The sequence below is a fragment of the Amblyomma americanum genome, chromosome 1 (genome assembly GCF_052857255.1).
Source record: "Amblyomma americanum isolate KBUSLIRL-KWMA chromosome 1, ASM5285725v1, whole genome shotgun sequence".
Taxonomy (NCBI): Eukaryota; Metazoa; Arthropoda; class Arachnida; order Ixodida; family Ixodidae; genus Amblyomma; species Amblyomma americanum.
Window position 1 is genome coordinate 217,835,634 of NC_135497.1, and position 19,131 is coordinate 217,854,764.

General features: G+C 43.2%; 1 protein-coding gene across 1 annotated transcript in view; it reads right to left on the bottom strand.

Moving 5' to 3' along the window:
- Positions 1 to 3,146: 3,146 nt before the first annotated feature.
- LOC144114627 (cytochrome P450 4c3-like) overlaps positions 3,147 to 19,131 on the bottom strand; it is a 38,346-nt gene continuing 22,361 nt past the window's right edge. Inside the window, exons 8-11 of the mRNA XM_077648487.1 lie at positions 17,979 to 18,152; positions 8,239 to 8,305; positions 5,345 to 5,524; positions 3,147 to 4,502 (exon numbers count right to left, since the gene is read on the bottom strand). Of these exons, the coding sequence (XP_077504613.1) occupies positions 4,342 to 4,502; positions 5,345 to 5,524; positions 8,239 to 8,305; positions 17,979 to 18,152 (582 nt within the window). The 3' untranslated portion in view covers positions 3,147 to 4,341. The remainder of the gene's footprint in view (positions 4,503 to 5,344; positions 5,525 to 8,238; positions 8,306 to 17,978; positions 18,153 to 19,131) is intronic.

Here is a 19,131-nt window from a genome sequence, read left to right on the forward strand (position 1 = left end):
TCGTTAATGTGAAAACTTCCTATCCGGACAATGAACAAGGGTAAAATGCTCAGTGCCCAATAGGGCCCCTGTATTTTTGTCTCAGTAATATGGACGGAGATGAGAACAAAATCTCTACTTTCCCGACGAGGAGCTTAGATTTTTCCATTTTGAGCGTAGGACATCAGAGGAATGCAATGAAAAAGTGCGAATGGCTAAGTGACGGCCATTTTCTTTGGTGGCTTCATACTTTACAGTTGCTCAATTGCCGCGCCTCACCATTTTCCATATCGCACGAACGACTGCGATGAAAACTCTCTCAAGCTTGTGCCTCGCAGAAAGCTGCATTCAGCAGTCGTCGGCCGACTGTGTACTGATATACGTATAGTAGCGGTTCATGAGATGTCAGCAATCGTAGTAGCAGTTGGGTCATTAAGCCACGAGATTCCTTCAAGCATATCATACACCGCTAGGCGCGTAAAGCTGCACATTATTTCAAGCACAATGGCGACCAGGAGAATCGGTCTGCAGCTACGAAAATCAGGTCTAAGTTCAACTTCGCTGGACACCAATATACACAGTTGCAGGCCTTAATCACAACATATTTTGTTTTTTTCTTCTTCTTGATTCGTGATCACGGGCGACTCGCTTTATGGACAGTTTTGCTCGGGAACCAAAGTGTCCATATTAATGAGGGACGACTGCGATCGACTTTGAAAAGTCACGCTTTATGAAAAAGAATCAACCAGAAACGGTATAGTTTAAAAAAAACTGCAATTTTTAACGATGCCTATGTGTGCAATTCCTATTTTGCCTGCAAAATTAGGTGGAGATGGGTTAGGCTTTTGGAAAAATAACTGCTACCTAAAAATTGGGCTTCATTACTGCTGCGAGTCCTGGGGGAAGCGAAAACAACGCAGGCCTTCAAGCGTTAACCAGGAGCACATTGGCACACAAGAGCCCGCCATGAACTCATGATGGCTCGGTGGACTTGACAAGCTCGTCAGTCATGCGGTTGAACACTCCTAAACAAGTAGAAGTAATCCGCAGCCACTATGCCTGGAACAACGCACGCACAGCTGCTTGCCCAGAGCAACTGCGCCCGCCGGCTGTGATTCAAAATGGCGTCGCAGCGAGAAAAGGCGGCGTGGGTGCGGTCAAAGGATGACACCACCCTGAACGGCGGCGCTGGAATCGAGGTGCGCTAGGAAAACAGCGTAGCGAGCGCCACCGCGGGGCAGGAACCGGAAAGGTGACACTCCGCGCGCCGAAGCTTTCAAACTGATAAGGGATATAAGAACGTTGGTCCTTATCGCTTGCGCTCCTGTAATCTCGCAGCCCGTGCGTGCGCCGCAGCCCTGTCACCTTTTAAACAGCAGCACACCCGGCTAAATGAGCTGTTTGTTGGGCGGAACGTCTGAGAGCCCCGCTATCGCGGCGCGCAAGCGGACATGTCACGTGGTATTTTTTTTTTTGTATTTCGCAGGCATCAGCAGAGAGCGAAAAAAAGCCGATGCGTAATAGATGGAAAGTTCGACACTGTTCAGTGGGACGTTTCGCGGGCCTTTCTAAAACTTTCTCATTGGCATATTTCGCCTCGTTGCTTGCGACGTTAGTTAATTAGTCTCGACTAATTATGCACTTAAGTTCAATACAAAAATAGTGTGAGTTGCTCCATACAATAGCTAGTAACATGCATTTAGTCGCGTCATCTTAGAATGCCCCGGCATGTTTTTAAACCTTGGCTGAAGTTAACTGCGACACCCTGTATATGCACGGAACCTTAGTGTTCTGAGCATGCATGGGACTCTGCTATTCTGTGCAACCATAAAAAGCATGCTCATGTATACTTGAGCTCTCGGCCGTCGAACAATGCCTGAAGCACTCCTCTTGGACCGACTGTTGCGTTTCATTCATTTATTTCCATCTGACGCTTTTCGGCCCTTGTGTTGCGTCACAGAAAAAAAAAAATCCCACTGTTGGCTAGCTTTTTTTTGTAGGACAGGAGAGAACGTTCACTAACTTCTCTTCGTAGATGAAATAAATAATTACAGCACGTCGGCACTTGCTTGGTTGACCTTGCATGCATTGCATATTCCCTTTCTGCGCTGGGCCTACCCTGCACCTTCCGGCGTGTTATTTACGCTCCAAGCAGCGGACAAGCCCCAGCGACGCAGCAGCTGCACAGTCAGTGAAGGGCATTTGAGGGCTCTAAAAGTAAAAATGTCCCTTTATTCCACCTGGCTTAATTTTGCACTACACGTGACACTTCCTCGACAGGACTGACTTTGCCGGCCGCCTGGCCTCGGACCCCCCTTAAATCCGCCCTTCGCTTGGAGGCACATATGGAATTATCGGCAAGGCTATCGATAGCCCTGTTTACCAGCCGGATGTAGCGCGTGTTATACCTAAAAATGTTTTTCCTTGTTTAATTTTGTATATTCGGTATGAAAGCCGACTGAACATCGAGGAACCGCCGCCGCTTCGCACCACTTGTTTTGTGACTGAAGTCAAGGTCAATGGCTACCTTCTTGAAGGCTGCGAAGCAGTCTGCCGTTAGGCTTTTCCGGAGAGTGGGGAAAAGCCAGGGGTGTAAAAAAGAACAAAATTTGGTTTAGTATAAAAAGAACGGGGACCACGAGATAAGCGTCATGAAAGCTCACGTCGAGTGCCTGTACTTTGTACATGTTTTATTAGTGAGTACCAGTTGTGCCTGCATAATCTGCCCCTTCTGCGAGCAATGCTTTGTCTGGTTTGCCGCTGTGATTTGTACTTGAAAGTTTTTTAATGCCTAGCACTACCAAAGCGACTTTTCACTTCAGGTTGAACGTCATTCACTGTCAGGCTATTTTGTCGACCTTGAATTGAAGGCATCTAAGTGTCCAAGAAATTAGTAGGTTTTTTTTTTTTTTGCGAACTGGCACAGAAGCTCTTTTTTGCCCATATGTAAATCCTGGGCTTTTTATTTGTTCCGCATTTGTGCCTTAATTTTATGTTGAAGTGAAAACAGTGCACAAGATATGAAAGGTCGAGTTATCGTACATAAATTTTATTAAAACGTTAATAAAGACTAGTTTCCTTTTTCGTCACTGAGCTTTGAGTGCCGCTTTTTTTTTTAAGGGTGTCATGAAATTATTGGACAGAAAACAAGCACAGAGAACACAACAGAAGGATCACAGTTTATTACATTTAAAGCTCGTCTTTCCTTACCTGTTTGTGTGGGAAACAGTCTGCTGAAATTATTGATACAATGATGTTATCATTACGAAATATTTTACTACGCCTTAAAGTAAAGTCGAAAAGCAATGATCCTTTTTCTCATGTGCAGTAATAAAGAAAATCCCGGGTTTTCGAGAAAAAACTGTACCTTACATACGAGACGATTGTACTTAGGTGTATGGTGAGTGCTGCAAAACTTTTATCCCAGAACCCACCAACAGAGCTTTATTGTAACGCGTTCCTCCACATGCCGGAATGCCGAGGTGCAGTAAGCATGACCCCCGCGCCAGCGCATCCCAGCAGAGAATCACGATTTTCTCGGAGCTAAAACCATTCACGATTGTTCCGCAAAGTTAATGTACCGAGTGTAAGAAAGCGGGCTCAATGCCTACAGGCGAGGCCACTTATTTAAAAGAACGCCACAGGCCGTTTGTTCAAATGTACAGCTTGTCGCAGCTGCCTGCATTTGGCATGAAAGATTAGCAGCAACAGCATGTCAAGACTAGGTATCAAACTTAACAAACGATCGTAGAGAGACGTTTCTAACCAAGTGGTCTGCGCATATGTCCTTCGTACGTACGAAGTAGTGGTTCTAGCGTCTGTTCAAGGTGTGTGAGGTTGATGAAAAAAGATACAGCCTATTTGCGCAGTTAATTAAATTTCGAAGTAGGTGAGCTAGCATTGCTTGCCCCTGCTATAATTTTACAAGCTACGCAAAGAGCACCGGCGTTCTATGAGGCCGCTCCGCCTCCTCAACGGCTGAGACGCTCGACGCGACGTCACCACTATCCCCTTCGCGCCTCAAGTTGAAGGAGAGAGAGAAAGAAAGAGAGAGCAGGGGTAGCTTGCACAAAGCAAATAAGGCAGTCTTATCCCCAGTCTATTCTTATTCGCTTTGCAAAACCTCTCTCGCCACCACGAACGCTGACTAAAGCTTAGTAACTCAGCGTTTCAGTCGACGTTCGCGGCACGCTTGAGGCGTCCACCGACAAAGTTAAATAGCTATGCGGCTTTCCTTTTCTCAAAGCCGAGAGAGGTTTCAGACCGCCCGGCCCGGCCCGGACTGCCATCGGCGAAATCCGTGATTGCGGCTAATAGTGCTACGCACTAAAAAAAGGCATTGACGCAAAAGCAGCACTGAGGCTATTCTCGTGAAGTGAGGCGGATCCGGAGGCCATTGCGAGCACGAAGTACAAGTTCGGACACGGTTTGCACTTTATCCCTGTGATGCATAGACTCCAACTTGTAGTTTCTCAGAACCCGGGACACCAGCGTCTTCATCTCCATTGAAGCGAACTTTTGGCCTGAAAAGATGCGAAGGTAATGAAAAACAATGATAAATTGAAAGTGCTGCTTAGCCTGGTCGGTGAGTTTTATCTTGTTGCTTATCTTGTTTGTTATCGACTAGTTCTAATGTTGTTTTGGTCAATGCCGCATCACGGGCATCATATCTGCTATCAGGATATTCACAATGTTTCGGGGAGTAACGGTATGGAAAACCGAAGCACAGCACAAATTTGTGCATCGTACGAGGAGAAAGAGAGGTCAACACTAAAATAACCTAAAAACAACCACGACGGCAAAATTAACGGCACGCTTTTAAAAAATACTGCGCGCAGTCTGATTTTAAAGTGGATATGCCTTATCTTTCAGTAGATGTACAAGTTTCCCACCGATTTTTCACGCGTTGAAAAGGAACTATATGCCAGCGTCGTTGACAGAATCGAATCAGTTTCTGGTCATGATTAGTTTAGAGCAATATGTTTTCGTCTTACTGTTAAAAAAATAAGACACTAGAACCACTAGCGTTGAGTTACTGCGTTTTGTTAAGCATGCTTTGTTGTCCTAAAACTCCTGCATAAATTGGCTTCCATGACTTCGACAGCCAAACTTGCAAGCACACTACAGTTCCCAATTGCATTAAACGATCTGGAAGATTGCTGAACCGGCATATACACATTAAAATATGTTCAATATGTTAACTTATTCCGAAGTTATTATGCAGCGAACGCCCTATCGCAAAAGCTGAAGGACAAGAACATTGCAATTTGCCGAGATTAATTGAGCCAACGGTGTTCTTCAAATATTTTTTATTTACTTTTAACTTTCCTCGCTATTTCCTGTGGTGAGCATAATAGCATCTTACCAATGCAATTCCTGTAGCCTGCTGAGAATGGCACGTAAGCAAATGGGTGTCGGCCGACGCAGTTTTCTGGTAAGAAGCGCTCAGGTATGTACTCTTCTGGCTTTGGGAACTCTTTTGGGTCTCTGTGCAACATGTAGATGAACACTGTGCACACAGTACCCTTTGGTATGATGTAGCCATCTGCAATAAAACCGTATGAGCTTTGTGAGTGAGGAGTGTAGGTATCCGAGAGAACAGTGAATTTAACATCGAAGCCTGCCTACTAGCGTTCCTTCGCCTTGTCACCTACAAGGTTAGGCGGTGCGGGCTGGGCGACAATATTTTTGTTCTCTTTTGAAAAGCCCACACTAGCCAATGTTGTCTGCAAGGCCATTTTTATTGAATTAAATGAATGTAAGTGAATGGTTATTTTTTCAGTGAAATACGTAAAATGGCTCTCGGACGAAAAACTATGAGTGTAGCTTGAGAGGTGCCCCAGGCCAAGTTGGGCAAGTTAAAAAAGTATATAAAAGTAAAACGACAGAGAAACAGAGCATGTACACACTCACATGTAAAAATGTACATGAAGCACGGCATGACAGTACAGAACAGCGAATTTTCAGCTCACTAAACAAATAAATCAAAGTAAAAAGAAAAGCAGTAAATCACCAAAGACCGCCGAACACTATGCAACGCTCCGTGGCCTAAACCTTAAGAAATGAAGTGCTCAAGGTAGCGCCCCCTAGGCAAGGAAAACGACGACGGAGCTGCATGAAAGAAATATAATTTAAAGTCCTTCATGAGTGCTGTAAAAATGGCTCTGTTGTTTGCACAATGATGATTTAACGTGTAGGGTAAAATGAACCGAAGGCTCTGGTTGCCATATAATGTCCTCATTCAAGGAACGTCGCATTCCCACCACCACCAGGCATCGTTAAATTTCAGACAGCAATGTCAGAAAATAAATATAAGAATTTTCATTCAGTTTTTTAAGAGCGTTAGCTCCTACTCATCACGTTTCGAGATTTCGTGGGGTCTGCTACCACCCTGAGATTGCAGCGCGATCTGTGGCAGCATCTAGAAAGCAGCACATCTCGCATTGAGACTTGTAGCGCCATCTACAAATCATTGAAGAAACAGCCACCTGACGCGTGCAATGAAGACGTCACGGTCCAATATGGTCTGTAGAGAAGGAACTATGTAAGTATAACGTCAGGAGACGAAATGGTGCCATAGTTTCTGTTTCTCGAATCTAAGATGGCTGCCATTAAAATTGGTTGTGCCCTACAATTCTTGCAATTCCTGCAATGCCGTGTTTCTGCAGCAATGTTGTCAACGGCAACGCCTATGGCTATAGTGCCGTGCTTCTGCCACAACGTTGTCCACGCCACCGCTACAACTAACATCTCTCTGTCACTGCCACCAGACAGCTCAAAGCGATAATATTAGTTTGACTGTAGTTAGTTGACGAAGAAGACGATATGCAGTACACAGGCGTGTTCGGCTGCGGCTTTATACTAGTGCTCTCGCGCAATAGCCCACGCTGCTGAACTGGTCACGCCGCCGCGGGTTCGAATCCCAGTCGCGCATATTAATTTGATTTCTATTTATTTATTTACTTACCTTGGCACAAGCCCACAAACATTACAAGCACTCAAACATCGATCGGAATAGCGCTTTCACATTAAAAGCCTCTGAAATTGATCCTGGAAAAATAACACGTATTGTCCCTAAACTATTTGCGTTGTCGGCATTTTCTTACTGAAGCCTTTTATTTTAAAGCGCAGCTCTTAAGCGCTCGTCCGTAGGTTCAGCCGCGTCGCCGCCGTCGGTGCAACCGAGCCAAGTCTTAAATAAATAAATAAAAATAAACATTGACGTGACTGGGATTCAAACCCGCGGCGCCGCGAACAGGTGAGCTTCGCTGGCCACTGCACGAGAGCACTAGGCTATCACTTTTTTATTCTTCCTGACACGGTATTTATCACAATCATGCGATATTTCATGTACATCAGCGATCTGCAAATATAAAAACACAGTAGCAAATCAACCCACCTAAGCAACGAAGCACGAGAAAAGAGTCAATGCAGAGCACTTAGCTATACATGATACTACCACACATCTAAGAAACAAAGAACTAAACTAAAAATAAGGCAATGAACAGCACAGCACAAAGAGCGAGTGTCACTCCGGTTCAAACTCGGCGTGGTGATACAATTTTTTCAAGTGTACGATCATTCTACTGAATTGGTTTTTAGCAGAAACAACAGATTAACAATGTCGGTTCATCATGCGTGTTTTCCACAGGCTGTGTAATCTAATTAAAAACAACATATCTAAGGGTTCATCAACAAATGGCAGTGCAGTGGTCGTACAGAATGCGGCAGCTGATCACGCCTTGTGTTAAACTGCAACACTCTCTCGCACTGTATTTCACGTAGTCGTCTTCTTCAACTAATACTGCTATCGTACTAATATACACATTCTCGTTCGCTGTGGATTGCAGATCGTCGTCTCCTTCAACTAATACCACTATCGATTTAATATCGCCGCCAGACATGCCGACGACGTGCAGCAAAGCAAAACAATGATCCTACAGAGCCTGACACACCGAGAGAGCGGCGCTCCAATTTCGCATTAGGGAGAATCGTAATCGTCCTTAGAATTTTTTACTATTCATCTATAATCCAAGTGAAGCAGCGCAAGGGCACAAGACTAACAAAAAAACGAAGGAACAAACACAGCGCTGACGAGTTCCTGATGTAAAAAAATATACGTAAAGCTTTTTGGGAACGGCAACCGAATAACCGTATAAGACTAAAAATTTCCATCCAGTAAGATTTTTGCCGGTCTACTCCTTTCATGCAACCACACAGTCAATGAAAAATAAAGTATAATTTTTATAAATCCCTTACCGTACGTCCAGTCTTCTTGAAGCAGTCGCCCTACAAGTGGCACCGACGGAAACAATCTCTGTGCCTCCTGTAAAACAAGCAACAAACGTAGAATGTAAATTCGTTCCCTATCTGCTTTTGTGCAAAATGACCCCTGCTGTAATTGTGTCCAAGTTCTGCGCACTTACACATGTATTTCCTGCCAACGTTAATAGCGAAATTGCGTAACCTGGACAAAGAAGAATGCATGTCCAGGCTTCTGGCAACGCATACCAACTCTCAAGCTACATAGAATTTCGATTCGTGCACGTAATCTTCATTTATTTGAGCATGCAGTCTCTGTGTTTGTTGCCGCAGCACAGTGTGTACGCTTGGCCCCCGCTTATTGCTCTTATCTTACATTTGGTGTGCTTTCAGCGACGTATTGTGCACTTGTAATTTCAGCATCAAACCTGCAATATTTCACCTACACAGCTTTCTTAGTCGCACTGTAATCCAGTCGCCCTTATCAGCTGGTGTCGTTTTCTTCATATCCGTTAATAAGTGGTTGTGATCAGCATCTTGAACTTCTCTCAACATTAGGCAAGGAAGGAATCGGAAACTGTCAGAATTGTATGCGAGCCTCAACGAAATTCACCCAACGTCCCATTTTTAAGATCACGATGATTTAGGCCGTGATTTCGCCGAAATAAAATTTATGTCAGCATTTTCACACTGACGATAACTTGTGAAATACACTGTTGCAATGGTCGTTGTATAGAAGCTGCGTAACACGTGGAAGTCTTAGTCGAAGGTAATTTAGAGTAGGTGGTGTAAGAGGCGTAAGCAACAAAAAACACGTTTTTGCCCTTACGGAACATGCGCCTGCTATATAAATATCAAATATGAATTGTCCTCTGACATAGTTACATGTGACTACGTCCTTAACAGTGAAATACATTTTCAGGCCCAACTCATTAGCGGGCATTTTTATTTTGCTGATGGCTTGACGCATTAAAGCTCTCGTAACCAGTCGTTTTTTAATTCATTATTCAGTATGCCTGAAATAAATAATAGAATCAATGTGTAATGTGTTACGTGCAATGCGATCTTTAGAATACCGTCAAATCTGTATTTTTAGTCCTTTTGCAACTGATCATGTTAATCTATTCGCGTTATGCCCCACCACTGTAACGGCTTCACGGCCAATAGTATTTGTAAGTGGATAAATTAAATAACCTAGAACATCCATCACAAAGAACATCTACCTGCTCAGAAATTGATACATTTTGACCACTGAAAATCCTAACATGGAAATTTTGTTCTGAGCCATGCCTCGGCGAGGTTAAATCATTATAAATTATTGTCCTTTAAGGGCCCCCAGTTGCAGTATTACACAAGAGGGGGGGGGGGGCAAAAATATAAGTACATTGTGATCACATAGCGAAAGCTGAGGAACATATATTATTACAATAGAAAATCGAAGGGAAAAGAGGTGCTCGTTATGACATACATGACGGAAGCGAAGAATTTGTTGTGTCGAATAATTTGAAATTAATACTGCAATAATGCTGTGGCATAAACAATAATTGATACGAAAGCAGAAGAAAAAAGAACCAAGTGCCTCGGGTGGGATCCGAACACACGACCTCCGAATTTCGCGTCCGGTGTTCTACTAAGTTCCACTTGAGCTGCGGTGGCGGCTGTCGAACTTTTTGCTTTCGGGGTACTTATCTGTAGTATAGCCGAACCCTGAGAGTGTTCACTGGCTCTGCCCTCGTCCATAGGAGCGGACGTAGTACGTCCTGTATTGACTCGAGTACCATGTAGGAACAAGATCGAACGCAGATGAAGCACGCTGTGCGAAAACCCTTTTGAGGTACCTTTGGCATCAAGACTGCCGGATTCGAGGCCCTCGTTGAGCTATTCAGCATACAAGTCAAGGCAAAAGAGGTGCTCGTTATGACGTACATGACGGAAGTCAATAGTCACCGAAACGAATGAGCATAGGTGATTTCCAAATCCGCTTGGTTTCGGTGACTGTTGGCGTCCGTCATATATAGATTATTACAAGGCATTGCAAAAAGTTGAAGTGAACGTACATACGCATACTGCTTCCATACGGCAATGCAAGTAAGATAAAAAGGGTGCACATAAACATGGTTAAAGGTACAACAAGCAACTCAGAAAAAAAAGGTTAATAAGAACTGCATCTATTGTACATAAGGAATAGTTGGCGATGCGCGCTAATGGCATCTAATGACAAATATGCTCTAAGAGTAGACCCTCGAATTTATTCGGATGGCGGTCAGTTGCTACGGGCTCTGGCAAGTCATTCTATTGTTGTGTGGCTGATTCCACGAAGGATTTATGGAAGGCGTCATTGGAACAATGTAAGCGCTGCCAACTTAAACTGTTGAAAAGACTGTGCGATGTTCCGTTGGGTGGAAGTAAGAGTGTGTTGTTAAAGAGAGGGAAATAGTAATATAGTTTATGGAAAACAAAGTTGGGTAATTTTGCGACGAAAACACAGCAGCGGTATGTCAAGTGAAGACTTTATGCCTGAAGCACTGGCGCTGCGGACGTAACATGATACTATAAATCGGGCTATGCGCTTTTGCACTGATTTTAATGCGTCGATATTATAAGTCTGGTGCGAATTCCAAATGGGTGACGCATATTCCAGTATTGCGGGAATGAACGTTTCCCAGGCGAGTTTGCGAATAAGAGAGGACACTATAAAGAAACACTAGACAGTCTGCACTAGATCACTGCACGAAACTCATTCTGAGGACCGAGCCCGGCCCTAGCCCGGAGAAGTTCAACGGGTTCAAGCCCAGGCCCGGCGCAAGCCCGCTAGATTACAACTCTACTGAGCCCGGGCCCGGCCCGCCAAGCTCTACGTGAGTTGTTGGCTTGGTTTGGTTTACGGGCGTTTAACGTTCTGAAGCGACTCAGGCTATGAGGAACGCCGTAGTAAACGGCTCCGGAAATTTCTACTACTCGGGGTTCTTTAAGGGGCACCGACATCGCACAATGCACTGGCCTCTAGAATTGCGCCTTGATCGAAATTCGACCGCCGCGGCCGGGATCGAACCCGCGTCTTTCCTGTCAGCAGCTGAGCGCCATAACCACTGAGTCACCGTGGCGGGTCGACATAAGTTGAGGTGAGTTGAGTTGTTAGGTACTGTTGTGGTCAGCCCTGCAATTATTCGGTCGCCAATCGCTCCATTGTAGCGACACTTAAATATTGATCGCAAGAGTTTTGGAATAGATCTCTGACTTAGCATGGCTAGAGGCCCGGCCCGGCGCGAGCCTGTTCTCGCAGCAGCTCAAGCGGTAACCTGCTCAATATATGTGCATGTAGCCTTCTCATACACAAGAAGTCGCTGGCAAAGGGTGTGCAAATATCGCAACTACGCTTCAGGAATTGGTTTGGTAAGCATAAAAAAGAAGGGAAGATAAGGCGTGTTTGCCCGCTCGGTGTTTTCAACAGTGATCTCCTCTGTGAGAAGCTCCAATGTTGCTAGAATCGCATGAGAAAAGTGCATAGACACGTAATAAACTACTGTTTTTTTATGTTTTCAATGTCAACTTTCACGGCCAGCAAAACCGAAGTTTTAAAACGTCCTCGCAGGCTTAGCAATGACGTTTCCTTTTTCTGTTTTGTTTTTTTTTTTGATGAGCACGATTTCACGGGTTGAACTAGTGGCTACACTGGCCACGTTTCATTGGAGGCGAAAGAAAAAAAGCACCCGACGTGTCCTAAACCAGTATCCTGTTCCCCAATGGCGCCTTTCAAAGCGTAGAGATGTGTTTTTGAGAGGTAAAGACACACAATGAAAGGCCATCTTGGAACAGATGGCTGCACGTCCAGCAATTCAATGAAAGTCTCTCTGCAGCGGTTCTTATTAGGCTTAAGAAGTGAAGTCGCGAGCCGTAACGCACAACCTCGCAGATGCGGAGCACCTTTTGGTAGATTCGAAGTCGCGTGCTTGCTGATAGCTGAAGCAGCCCAACCAAGTGGTGATCTGTACGTTAGTAAGCGAACGCACTCGTTAAAATGGCCGTATCTCAGGCGTTACAACGTTTCACAAAGAACGCCAGAGTGGTGCTACCCGCGGCTGGACATTGCGCTTTAGAAACGGTGAGAGCGTTCTTACGGAGCTATTTTTCAATAACTGAAAAATGCTATTTAACCTTTTATAAGGCGGGAGCTGCGTGCGTGTCTCATATGCGTACAAATACTACAATAGCAGTCATAAGGACTCTAGGAATGGAATGACATCAATTTTATGGTGTTTCAACCACTGGTTTTGTAGAAAAAGGGGGTAAACACTTGCAAGAATGACTTGGGAAAAAGACGTCAAATGTGGCATACAGTCTTTCGAATGCATAAGCCAAGTTGCCCTAGAATTCAAGATTGCTTCTACAAGTATTACGAGGCAGTCGACTAAAGGAAAAGTCTCAGAAACTCAAAAAGTTACACCGAAGCTTTTTTTACCAAGGTGATACAGAAAAGAACGCGAGGAGACTACATGGATGACACGAAGCATAATTCAACTGCTGCGAAAATCAAAATGGCAGAAGAAGAAGCGTGCAAAGCGTAATCAGCTGAAGGACTTGCTGGACAATCTAGCCCATGCCATACGTGATGCGGTACGTTATTTTTCTGATATGTCACTACAGAACTTCATTAAAAATGAGCCACTTAAGTTTTTTCAGTATATCAGTCAAAAAGAGAAAGCACTGTTGCAAGTTTCTGTGAGCAGCATAATGGTGCTTGATCAGATCGCTATTGCTTAGCATTTTTATAGTTAGTTCCATAGCGTATTTCTTGCTCAGAGCTTGTGTGCGCGAGCAGCCGAGTGCATTGTCCCTCTGAAGTACTTTTTTATTTCTTAAGCTGCCTTTTCTATGCTGCTGAACCTAAAAACCAACGCATCATGTGGTCCACACAATAACCCAGATATATTCCTGCGTCGTCACACCGAAACTCTGGCTACATTTTTTGTGATTACTTTTCGTATTTCTTTACTTTCAGACAAATTGCCTGATGACTGGACGACCGCGCGAACTGCTTCCGTTCACAAAAAAGTAGATCGTGTTTTGTTGCAGAACTACCGTCCCATATCATTGACGTCATCGTGCTGCAAGCTACTATAACACATAATTGCACTCTGCATGAAAGAATTGTTAGAACGGAATTTAGTTCCAAACAAATTCCAAAACAAGTTCAGGAAGGGCTTCTCAACGGCAACATAACTAATTACACTAAGTAATTCATTCGCATCGTCTGTAGATAACAAGGGCAAAATTAATGCACTTTTTTAATTTTAGTAAGGCGTCCGACAAAGTTCCTTTTGATAAATTAATTTTTAAATGAAAGAAGTTAGATTTCCTGATAACTTCATAACGTGCATTAGCGAATAATTAAATGACCGAAGCCCGTTTTTCAAGGTGATGGTCAAATTTCGGACTATCTTCCCGTTTCATGCGGTGTCCCTCAGGGAAGTGTTTTGGGCCCTTTGCTTTTTATTATCTATGTCAGTGATACTGATCAAGTGGTTAGCTTATCGGTACATGTTCGATTGTTCGCCGAAGATTGTGTTTTATTCACAGAAGTTGCAAGTAAGGATGATCAGGATGACCTGAACAATGTTTCGAAATGGTGCGACCAGTGCGGCACGGATACTGGCAAAAGTGCGTACCTTCCGATAACCCTGAAGAGCATATCACATCGTTACAGTTAATTTACGTTGCTTGCCTCTTGAATAAGCGTCTAACTACGAAGACTTAGGTGTAACTATAACAAGCAATCTGTCATAGAACTTGCATATAGGTTATATTTGCTCCTCTGCGTGTCGAAAATTGTGCTGCTTAAGACATAAACTGAAACACGCCCTCCTAATATTATGCTACTTTGCTGAAAAGTAGCTTAATAAAATACTACGTTCTTTTAAACTACGACCTTAACTTGAAGATGCATGCATAGTGTGCTGCCCCTATAAAAAATCTAACGGAAAAAATCTCGAAAGTATACAGAGAAGGGTTGTTAGGTTTATCTTTAATAATTATACAAGGACTGACTCCCCCATCACATAAATGAAAAATAACAAGAATGTACAACCTGAGCTTCGAAGAAAAAAGTTCAGGATAGATTTTCTTTCACTCTTACTTGTCCAACATTCATGAACAAAAATTTTCCGCATTAGAAAACTGTAAGGTACTGGCATAAAAATATTTAAGATAATGGTCCATTCTTCAGATATGTAGCAAAATCTTACTTTTGTAGTGTTTTCATCTTTCGCATCGAGCACTTAAGACTTCCATAGAAAACCCATGGGGAACGCTTTTGACGACAGCAAAAGCTTTAATAGCAAAGAAGTGCAAGCCTGCCGACGGGAGATTTAAGGATGTATTGATTGTTGTAGTGAAACCTTACAATATATGAAAAACAATGCGTTCATGAACTCTTTCCCGTTCAAAAATGTTTCTGTGGTGAATTGTTGGGCATGATCTGATAACGAATTCGGTCTAGACCCCTCATTATATTTGCCGCAGTTACCTGCTCGACAAACTCGACGTTACCACACTAGTTCTCTAAGCCTTACACTCTCTAAAGCATACAAAAATTTGCCTTTTTTTTCACGCACAATAACTGATCGGAATAAGATAACTGAATTATTACCCTGTGAAGTCTAACCAACAATTGCTATTTGTGCCTTTCTTGCGATGTTGCTTCTTTGTAATTTCACTAACCTTCGCGCCCACCCTGCTTGGGCTTATTGTCCACAGAATTTTGTAAATCAAAATTAAATTAAGTTTTAAAATTGTTCTTTTACCATAAAATTGGACCTTTTAGAACTGCATATCTTCGCTTGTAAAAATACAGAGAACATCAAGGAGGCCTACTTGAGAGAGACGCGGCATTTCAAACTCTTCGCATACGAGGTAACCGAATTTCGCATATATATCTAATGGCTCGTTCACATTTGGGCATTCGGCGGCGAGAGAGAGCGTAATCCGCGGCCGCCGTAATTCTGCCTATAGCATATATAGTTCACACTTCCCGGCCACCACGTGCCCGCTCGTCGTCTGTGTGTCGTCTGCTCACGGCGTACACTGATATGGCAAGAGGCTAATCCATGCTGTCTACGTACCAAAACCATACGCACTCTTACGTACGCTAAATGCAGCGATTTTGCCGGACGTTACGCCATTTCTAACATTCTGTTTTAAAACGACAAGTTTAGCCAAGTGCCGCCATCTGGTGGTTGGGAGGGAAACCGTTGTTGTCAACAAACCGATGTCCATATTAAGCCTAAAAAGGGCGGAATCGTCCCTCAAGATAAGAAAGTAAAGCAAATTTATAACTCTTACATTTTCTCATGGGCAAGATGAGACGAGGCGAAATACCGGTGGCCCATTTATGGCCAGTGAACGCGCTGAAAAAGTCAAGAACAACAACGATTCCAGTCCGAAACGAGGCGTCCTGCATCGTAGGGCGCCGCCATATTTGTCGCCGCGGGAATGCAACTTCGTATTAGCCGTCCTATTCGCCGATGAAAATCGGCGGAATTTTCACCGTGGACTAAGACTTTTTTCTACAAGCTACATACAGAAAAATTGCCAGTGAAGATTTGACTTCAGAAAAAGGGCATTTTTGTGTCGCTGGTGAACTGAAAAAAGTGAACATGCCTTCATCAATTGTAACGACACAATTCTGTTCCTGGACATCTTGCAACGGACCTTGCAAAAGCAAATTTATTTTTCTCATAACATCCGAAATCTCTCCGGAGTGTATGTTGATAAACCCCTTGATATGCTTTTTTCTGGTTGTACTACACAGCATAAGGAAAACTAGAGCGATGGACCAACACTGAGTTAGTTGTTTCGACGAAATCCCATTTATACCCTATGATTGTTCATCTGAGAGAAGTGTTTGAACAGACAGGCCTTATACTAGAGTGGCACTCCCTCTTGGTTGCATGCTCAGCTTTCCCTCCCGTCAAGTGCTTTGTTGCTCTGTCGTTTTCTTTAGATGTCTTTCGTGTAGTTTTCTAAAATCTTTGGTAAAATTTCGTGTAACTAGAACATATAGTCCCTACAATGGTGTAGAAGTGCGGGATTTATTCATTTATTTATTTGCTTATTTGCAATCTACCCTGCAGCTCCAAGGCATTACAGCAGGGAAGCGGGCTTCACAAGGTAATCGATAACAACAGGTTATACAGTTCCAAAAGATAAAAATGAAAAAAATTCAAACAGGTCTTATAGGCAGAAACAAAAAAAAACAAGAACAGTGGAATTACATCTCTCTCAGCAAGGAAACAAAAGTGTTGTTGCGGTGCCCGCCTCATGCGCAGGAGGCGCAATGCATTTAGTGATTGTTTTTGGAAAAAAGAATTTTAAGTAATTAGTTTAACACTTGATTTAACGAATCTTGATTTCGTGGCCCCTCTAGGCGACGTGTAGTGGAGTGATTGAATGTATTTATCCCGCTCAAATTTTATCAAATTGAAATATATGGAGTTCATCAGCTTCAGCCTAGAAAGGCAGTGGTGCTAGCCTCTCTTGAATATTGTTTGGATATGAACCTGGCTACCCCGTTTTGTATACGTTTTACTTTATCTATTAGATAGTGTTGGTGAGGGTGTCATACTGAACTAGCGTATTCCAAGTGCGGCCTTACCAGTTCTTGATAAGCTGTAAGTTTTCATTTATGGGGAAAGTTACGAAGTATCTGGTTTGCTATGCTAAAAATTCTATTTGTTTATTTATCATCCTATTAAGGTATTGATTAAATGTAGATATTTAGTGAGAGTCACACCTAAGTACTTTATTTCAGACGTTATTTTTTTCCACTTAATTACTTCCAATTACGTGCGAACTAAAACTATTAACCTTTTTCCTCGAAAATGGGACATGATAATATTTCTCAGTAATGCACTGCAGCTCCCAATACTGACACCATGGGGCTATGTGGTTTAAATCTTCCTGCTGAATTTCCGTATCGCCGCTACTTAAAATCGTCCTATAAACTACGCAATCGTCGGCAAATAGTCTAATATGAGAAGATATATTGGTTGCGATGTCGTTGCTATATATTAAGAACGGCAATGGTCTGAGAACCGATCCCTGTGGAACTCCTGATGTCACATCTGTTTTGACTAACTGCCACCTACAACCACACATTGTTTTCTTTCATCAAAATAGCCTTCAAGCGACATGGGAACTTCGCCATCAATCTGCAGGGCCTTCATCTTGAATTTTAAAAGCTCATGTGAGACAGAATCGAATGTCTTTCGAAAATGTAGGGAAATAGCATATGTTTCCTATCCGTTTTCTAAAGCCGTGCCTATATCGTAGAAAATTTAAAATAGTTGGGCGGAACAAGACACGACATTTCAAAGGCCATGTTGATTATGAAGGAAGTAACTATTTGATTCTAAGTGTTTGGCGGGCCGGGCGTGCCTGGGTTTTCGGGCCAACCCAACCCCGAACATTGCTTGGTTTGTAATGCGAAAAGGTCGTGGAGTACGTACGAAGAAGAAAGCTCGTGTCAATAAGCTCAATCCTCATATTCGGCAGACAGCCGCGATGTCATTCATTACTTATGTTTTTTTTATCGCAAGCCTGAAGAAAGAAGAAATAGTCATCTACCGTTGCATATTTGCAAATTTGAAGCGCATACTAAATTTACTGGAGCTGGCTGCCTACTCTTGTCGGCCCGATGAAGTATACGTTAAGGGAAGTCATATCATGTTTCTGCAACATACCTTGATAGCGCATTCCAGGTACTTCATCCGCCTGATGTCTTCCATTGTTGCATCGCGGTCTTTGTCATCGCCAAAGATTTCTTCCAGTTCCTCGTAGACTTTCTGCTGGACGTCTTGATGCAAACCTAACAGGTACAGAGTCCAACTGATGCCCACCGCCGTGGTGTCGTGGCCCTGAAAGGGGAAAGCAGGCTTCGAAGTTGCACGAGAATTGGAGACCCAAGACACTTGTTTATTTTCTTGCCGTTCTAGGGCAAAGCATAATATCTGCCACTGTGCAGGTTCAGAGAGAGACATAACAGTGAATTGTCGCTCCGCTCTTTTTCAGGGGTTTTGAGACGAATATGCTTACGCGGCTACATGGTTTCTTTGCAAAACACAATATTTTATCAGAACGTCAGCATGATTTCAAAAGGGTAGGTCTATCGAATCCGTGCTTCTACTGCGGGATGAGATTATTGTTAAAAACACCGAGGCTAATAAGCTAACCTAATGAGTTACCGTATGCTTTAGTAAAGCCATTGATTCTTTCTGTCATGCAACTCTTCTTAATAAATGATGACTTTATAGTATTTATAAATGAACATAAGCTTTTGCAGTCGCACCTGAACTGCCGACAGCAGCGCACTGATATTAGTGGCTACATTTCCGCGTTCCAACAGATTGGAAATGGTGTCGTTCAGGGCAGCATTCTTTGGCCGTTTTTAGTCAGTCCGTGTAAATGACCTTAGGTTTGCCGACGATAATGACATTTTTGTACTTTATGGTAATAACGCTAGTTTGTTCATTAGTTCAGCTAATGAAGCCTGTTTGTTTAGGGCGGCTAAAAGTATGTTGTCAAAACTACTGAAGTGCTCTCAAGTAAACGGCCTCAAAAATAAATTTAAATAAAAGCAAATTAGTTCTAATTGCTCCTAAAAAGAAACGTGTGGCTCTTAGTGGCAAGATGAAATTAGTTACTCATCATCTCAATACCATAAAAGAGCCAAGAAATACCTAGGAAACTGTCCTCTCCTGTGGGCGCTCTATTTCGAACTCGGTACATCTTCCTTACAACCGTTAGGCTGAAATTTATCATGCCCTTTTTGGCTGGCGCCTGAAATATTGTACATTAGTATGGGGACATCTACAAAAAAAAAAAACATTGCCGCAC